At 47.1% G+C, this 7,563-nt stretch overlaps 1 protein-coding gene and 1 long non-coding RNA gene across 2 annotated transcripts in view; both read left to right on the forward strand.

Moving 5' to 3' along the window:
- The first annotated feature begins 460 nt into the window (after window positions 1-460).
- LOC135242169 (cadherin-related family member 5-like) overlaps window positions 461-7,563 on the forward strand; it is a 52,744-nt gene continuing 45,641 nt past the window's right edge. The window contains exons 1-2 of the mRNA XM_064313119.1: window positions 461-1,042; window positions 1,636-1,736. Coding sequence (XP_064169189.1) covers window positions 1,688-1,736 — 49 coding nt within the window. The 5' untranslated portion in view covers window positions 461-1,042; window positions 1,636-1,687. The remainder of the gene's footprint in view (window positions 1,043-1,635; window positions 1,737-7,563) is intronic.
- LOC135242178 (uncharacterized) lies at window positions 5,339-6,092 on the forward strand. The gene is made up of 2 exons (XR_010326262.1): window positions 5,339-5,426; window positions 5,646-6,092. It is a non-coding gene; the product is annotated as an uncharacterized LOC135242178 (long non-coding RNA).

The following is a 7,563-nucleotide window of genomic DNA, read 5'->3' on the forward strand; positions in this document are numbered from 1 at the left end:
CAGACCCACCTGCGCCCATCTGCAGACCCACCTGCGCCCATCTGCAGACCCACCTGCGCCCATCAGCCTCACAGTCTGCAGCACTCTGACCCTGCGAAGGTGACGCCTGTGTGAAGTACGTCTGCCTGACTTCTGCCAATGAGGTTTTGCCAATAAAACAATGGCCTACTTATTAGTTATTCTAAGGGATCCTTTTTGTGTAGATGGTGCTACAACTGGAGGCGACAGCTGAGGCACACTCAACCACTGACCCTTTAACGTAATGTTGGCTAAAATGTAGTAGGACCAATCGGATTGCAGGAAAACCTGCCGCAGTCTTCTTCACAAACCCTGGAGAATGAGCGTCACACGGCAACCCCCGCAAAAAGGCAGGGGGGTGCCGTGTGAGAAAATTACACCACCACCTCTCCCTGGTTTCTCCCCGGTGATACATTTTAAAGCGCTTCTCTTCCAGCCTCTTGGGGGGGGGGGGAATAAATGTGTCCGTTTCACCCCATAGACTTTTGCTCATTAGTCAGAAACCGTGCTGGGAAAAACCCCCATTAAATTGGGCGAGAGGAGCAATTGAGGAATCGAGTGCTGCTAATGCAGGCAGTTGCTTTGACAGCTCCGGGTCCTTCTCTGCGGATTTCGGGAGCGTCTGCGGAGACGCGCGTCACCCCGTGGCAGGGGAAGGCTCCCTCGTGCGAAACATCCTGTCTTGACAACCTGTCGATGGTCCCCATGGCGATTAGCTGGAGTTTAGCTGAAAGGCGCCCTGACTATGGCTGTTACCCTGTTTAGGGGGGGACCAGCCTCTGTGGCAATTTCCATTCCCCGGGAGGGGGTACATCCTTGTCTTGCGACTGTGTGGGACCAACACTGCTCCTCAGGCTCCACTTTTTTTTCCCCCCCCTGGGAATTGGTTTGATACTATGGTTCGATACTAATTGCGCGGTCTGCCCACGTGAGTGAGACGGCTGCGTGGGGCATGCGCAAGCATTCGTTAGGCCCTTCGGGTTGTGAGCGTGTGAATCGGTGTGCCCGCACGGCTTGATGAAAGGTAAATAATATTGATCTGTAAAAGCCGGTATTATTGTCTGTATTTATTTTTCCTCTTAGGCATTTCTCTCAACGTACCGTGATTATTAATAATTGAGATATAACGTAGATCCATTCAGTAGACCAATGGATGGGAGCGCAGCAGGTTGGTTGGCTACAGGTGTGTTTTTTTTTTGCTGTTGGCTAACCGCTGTGATCGTTTGCTTGGGTGAAAACGTTGTTTAACCTTAAAACACTTACAAACAGCTTTTATCGCTTTAACAATGGCGTAACTCTCAAAGGTCATCAGAATTATAACTCCAAACAGTTACCACGTTGATGGATAAGTTTAGGGAGCTGTCCGAGTGTTGGTTGGCTGCCTTACAAGCAACGCTAATACCTTTCCATCTAAAGTCTGGCGGCCTCTTTAGATAAAATTAGGCTATTTCTTTTCAAAATTCAAAACTTGAGAGATAACTTCGCTTCTTGATAGAAAGAATTTATTGTGAACATGCACCAACGAAAGCACCCCATATCTGGAGGAATCCGTGTTTTTCTTACTGTGATTTTTGGCAAAACTGTGATTGGAAATACGTCTGCGGTCCGAATTTACAGTGCCTAAGGAAAGCAGGAAGAAACGGAACTGGCAGAAGATGGCGTTCTTTGAATGTTTTCTGCAGCAACTGGAACGAGCCGTAATGGCAGACCAGCAGCAGGTATCTTGCCCGTCAGTCGTTGCCCTTCAATTCATTAATCAATTCGTTTTTAATAAATATTTTTCTAAGTTTTACAAACGTATTTCACAAAAAAAATATGAACTATCCTCCATTTTAAAATATAAAGCCCAGTCCGAATGAGGCACAACGGTTAAACTGTTGCATTCCAGTTTTCACTTTATAGGGGAACCAAGATAGTATGAACTACATACAATTACTCAAATTAAGAAAGGTATTAATCTAAAAGAGTTTGCTGGTCGACCTAGTGCAGTCAACTAATGTAATGCAATGTAGGCTACACCAAAGCTTTCACAAAGTATACATGAAGAACTAACAACTATGTGAAGTGTTTATGAAGGTCTGTATCTAGCAGTGAGGTGCCCCCCCCCCCCTAGGTGCCCCCCCCCCCTTCCCCGCGTCCCCCGCCTGCGTCCCCCTGTCCCTGTGCAATAAATAGTCTGAGCACAGCCCTGTCTTGGACTCCAGTAAAATCCTGGCAGATTACTTGGATGATAATGATAAACTACATACTTTCTCCATGATTGCATGATTATGGTGCTTTAGGTAGTGTGGTTTTTTTTCCCCCCCCGAAAATTGCTGCATTGATTTGCAGGAGCGTTTTCATTTTTTATTTATTTATTTTTACACCAGCATCTGAAGAACTAAAGTAGCTGAAGTGCGTCATTGACCCAGTTCTGCCGCCGCCATTCTGATTTTCTCGTAAGAGGACTGGAGCCCGCTCAGGGTTATTAAAACGGAATCGGACCAGTCCGGGGCGCGTACGTGCGTCAGCGTTCGAAACCTGAACTAAGCCAGCGGCGTTTCTTTAAACGGCCAGTTTACTTCCTGCTCGCACCTGTCCCAGACTCCGGTGCAGGTGGGTTGGTTGGTCCAAGGGCATGCTGGGAAGGATCCCTAGCAATACGAGCGACGGCTTCCTGCCATTTCAGTCAGGGATGTAATCAGTGATGTGATCTCTCGAATTAGCCTCTGACATGAGAGAGAGCTGTCAGAGCACTCGAGGCCGGCTTTGAACTTAACCACCTAATTCCAGTCTCATTTTTCTAGTTTGAAGAGGAGGAACTGGTTGATTGGCTCTTGAGTTATTTGAGTGACACAGACCAGGCCCCGCCTCCAAATGCAGGTGCTGTCCTTTGTTTTGCGTGTTAGCCTCGCTCTCTCTCCACTGATCTGAAACTCGACACGCGATCCAAAACGACACCATAACCATGTGTTGTCATTCCTGTGCAGTGGCAAGAGCACTGATGTGTGTGTGTGTGCGCGCGCGTGTGGCCTGTTAATGCATTCATGCTTTCCAATAATGAACTATTGGCGGGGGTGGGGGGGTCGGCCTCTAATTTCCAACACGTTTCTCTCTCTCTCTCTCTCTCTCTCGCTCTCTTTGTGGGACGCGTTCCAGCGCCCGAGCGTTGCCAGGAGGGTGCTACCGCAGCTGTTGGTGGCTCTGAAAGTGTCGGTTTCAATTCGGGAAGGGTGAACTACCTTCTGTGTACTGTGGGACGTGGAGGCTGTGCTGTGTACTGTGGGACGTGGAGGCTGTGCTGTGTACTGTGGGACGTGGAGGCTGTGCTGTGTACTGTGGGATGGCGCCTCTGACTGTGTGCCGGCTCACGCTGACCCTGGATCAGTGGGAATGCTGACGGGTCATTGGGGAGGTCTCTCCACTGTGGCACGTCCTGCTGTCCGTCAAACCACGTACCACCACCCTGATTTCATTCTTCTTTTTTTTCTTTTTTTAAAAGCTGCTCTCGTTGTGTGTGATTGGTGGACGCGGGCCTACGGGTAACAGTGTCCTTAAATGACGGAGTGTTCCAACCCGACTCATCCGGTGAACAGCTCTTGCAGTAACAAAGGTTGGCCACTAGAGGAGGACAGGCAAGGTCGACGCAGCCATTATTGATTTAACTGAGCCTGTGTGAAGCACTTGTTGACATTTTGGCAGTGTCTGAAGTGCATGTCCTTGCTCTGAAACTCTCCCCCGGGTTTAATATGAATCTGTCACCGTGCCCTTGTGTCGCTGCTGATGGTGAAAACTTAAGAAATTGAAATCACTTTGATGGGGGTCTGGGCAGAGACAAGAAAGAGTCCCTTGTCATTCTGTCCTGGTGTACGTCCTTCCTTTGCAGATCCGGTTCACAAAAATGTACATGGACATAGATACCGAGGTCATTAACAAGAAAGCAGTCTATGGTATGTTAGACCATTCATAGACGGTTTGTCCTAGTGTAACCCTTGTGTAGCGTTAAAGCACCCACGGGCAGAGAAGCCTTTCTGGCACTCTTATTCTCTTCTTGGTTAAAGCCTCTTTATGAATACTTATTATGAGCCAGCAAAATTGCAAAGTTTCTGCTGTACCAAGAGAGGAACCTGAACTTCAAGCGTTATGGCTCTGGAATTTTCATTGTTAATGATCCAGAACTTTCAGTGATAAGAATCTGGAACTTTAATTGTTGAGGATCCAGAACGTTCAGCGTTACGGCTCTGGAATTTTCATTGTTAATGATCCGGAAACTTTCAGTGTCAAGGATCCGGAACTTTCAGTGTGAATCCAGAGCTCACCTTGTTGTTATCTTGTCTTGGGCACAGGTGGGCAAGGAAGGCCGTATCGGTTTCTGCATTTCTAACTTCTGTTCCTAATTATTCAATTAGCTCATTCATTTATGTGTTCTGACATTTCTGAGAAACATCATCTGCATGAATGTTAAGTGTTTTTTTTTTTTATAACAAATGTTCTACTGTGGTCTAATACGCAAGGGAAGCAGTGTTTGTATGTAGTGCTAATTAGCTAATTGAAACGGGGTAATTGGTGGAAGCAAAAACCAGCTTACACCCTGGTCCTCCAGGAATGGATCTGCCCCCCCCCTTCCTCCTCTGGGCTTGGGTGTCTGTGGCACTCTATGTAACCTCGGGTTCCAGACGGATGTCCCTGTAGCACTTCTGTTCTAAAGGCCAGGGTACTGGCTGACTCGTATGAACAAACTGAACAAACGTCTCTGAGATGGGATAAAGAAAAAAGACCTTCAGTAAAAAGCACCTTTCTCAGGTCGTGTTCAGGTTGGGGTGACGTCTCTGATGGAGCGTGTTCAGGCAGAAATTTGGGAAGTGCCTGCTTTGGGTCCCCTATGACTGTGCTTGGTCTGCCAGTTTTAATTTAGACTTTGCCCTACCTGCTGTGCAGCCTGTGGCAAGAGATCAGGCCAAAGGAAGGGGAGAATATTCAGCAAGATTATCCCCTTAATTTCCTGTTTGAAGACTCTGGCCTCTCCTGCACCCCCCTCCTCCCCCACTCTCACATCTTTTGCACTTATCCGGGTTATTAAAGTAATTTTTTATAGTTTTAGGCAGGTATTTTCGTGTGTTTTATGTTTGTCGTCGTCTTCGGGCTTGCTAAGAGCGTAATCTGTATGCGCGCAGAATGAGCACTTCGGTTCTCGGTTAGCCTTGTTGACTCGCGTTAATGCTTCAAAGACGGCGCATCTTCTGGGTTTTTGGGAAGGTTGTTGGCCAGACCGGAGCGCCGTCGCTCATATTAACGAGGGGGCACTCTCCTTATCTAGCTATCTAGTGAAGAAAGTGGTCCTGTGTCGGCGCAGCTGCTATATTAGCCTAATGGTCCTGTTTTCACACACACCACACAGCTGGAGGCAGGAGCTAAACTACTACGGGCCGGTTAAATGGTAAATGGTAAATGGACTGCATTTATATAGCGCTTTTATCCAAAGCGCTCTACAATTGATGCCTCTCATTCGCCAGAGCAGTTAGGGGTTAGGGGTTAGGTGTCTTGCTCAAGGACACTTCGACATGCCCAGGGCAGGGTTTGAACCGGCAACCCTCCGACTGCCAGACAATCGGTCTTACCTCCTGAGCTATGTCGCCCCTTTAAAAGAGGTTAAAAGATTAAGGGTTTGTTTGGTTTGTGCTGGACCCGAGCCTCCGTCCGTCGACACCTTTGTCCCACGTTTGAGCGTTAATGCCGCGCGCCGTCACCTCAGAAGAGAAAACAGTTCTGTTTGATCGCGCAGAACAACAGCTTTTTGAACCACGGTCCCGCCCAAGAACTTTTAACTGGTAAATTCCACTCCGCTGTTGCCTCTGACCGTGACCTCCTGCTTAATCTAGCCCCGTTGGTTAGGTTGCTTTTGGCAGGTTGTTTTCAGACGTCCGGTTTTCAGAAGCATAATTGAGGCCTAAATCTGGAGCCATACATACCGACTCTGTCTTTGCTGTCATTAAGGATGTCTGAGTGTTGCACTTGATTTATCGATTAATTGAAATCGGGCATCTGTTGAACATTTCTTGCTTCATTAACGGTGGGTACACACCAGCTAGCTGCAAGCATTACTGTGTCTGCATTTATTTGTATTTGATTGGTTAATGGAAGCACTTATCCAGTGCCAAATGACCAGAGTTTGACATTTATATTTCCTTCATTGATACAGCTGCATGTTTTATTGAAGCAATTCAGGCAATTAAGTTCCTTGCCTGCGGGGGGACGGAATGGCAGTGCCCCTACTGGGATTTGAACCTGTAGCCTCTGGAGTCAGAAGCCCGAGCCCAGATCCTAGGCCATTATAGCACACTGCTGCTCGTCTTCCTCCATTTTCACTCGGGGTGAGTAGTGATGTGGCCCCGGGGCCAACAGAAAGCAGAAATCAAGAGCGTTTCATTTCTTCTGCGGCTAGCTGAGTTTTTTTTTTCTCTCTCTCCCTCTTTCTCGGCCTCTGTGGAAGATGACGCACCTAACTCAGCCCCAAGAGGGGTGCCCAGTCCCCCCCCCAACCCCCCCCCCCCCCATGCTGCCTGCTGGCCCTCCAGCGTAATCACATCTTGCATCAAAAAACAAATTGGGGAACGGGAGGTTTTTTTTTTTTTTTTTTTTTTTCTCCTGCCCTTGAATTTGCTCTCTTTTCCAGCTGCTATAATTCTGCTCTCATTTCAATACATTTCTGTGCTGCCTTTGAGAATCACAGTGGCAGAATGTGCACTTTCTGCAGCAGATAGCTAGATAAGCAGAGGAGAATGATGTGAGAAACAATCTGTGGCTGTAGAAGACTGTGCAGTGGAACCCGTGACTGAAGAAGACTGTGCAGTGGAACCCCGGATGGAAGAAGACTGCAGTGGAACCCGTGACTGAATAAGTGAAGAAGACCCTGCAGTGGAACCCGTGACTGTAGAAGACTCTGCAGTGGAACCCGTGACTGTAGAAGACTCTAGAGTTGGAATGCTTCTGTCAATCGTCTAAACTCATTTGCTCATTAACATACCAGAAGGCGTTTTTTTTGGAGCATTCTTAAAAACTTCTCTGATGACTTTAATAAATTTTTTTATGCCACAGTAAGTTTAAGTGCCTACTTGTTAAGAGAACTTGGCAGCCATCTTTCTTATGACCTCACATGCTCTGTTTGGCTTTAAGTTTGGCTTTGGTTTGGCTTGTGTTCATGCCAGAGAACTGTTTTATAAATATGTGTTTAGTTGCTAAGCAACAAAGTAACTTACATTTTTATTTTATTTTTTTCTTGTTGTTGGTGGGCATATTTCCATTCTGAAGGTGATCATCTGTCATAACTTGACACATTGTTTCACATTTCATTCAAAACACAGAAAAGTGAATCAAGAACTTCAGGCTAAAACTCCACCCCCTGCCCCCCTAAATATTTTCACTGATGAGAATCTGAGCACCTCGAAATTTCTCTGTGTACCTCGTTTTCCATTGTTTGTTATTTTATCTCCTGAGACCCGGTGGACTGGCGGGGTCTGGTCCTGGCAGATTGCTGTGTGATTGATGCTTCCTGTTCCTGTTTCTGTG

The sequence above is a fragment of the Anguilla rostrata genome, chromosome 16, assembly GCF_018555375.3.
Source record: "Anguilla rostrata isolate EN2019 chromosome 16, ASM1855537v3, whole genome shotgun sequence".
NCBI classification, from domain to species: Eukaryota; Metazoa; Chordata; class Actinopteri; order Anguilliformes; family Anguillidae; genus Anguilla; species Anguilla rostrata.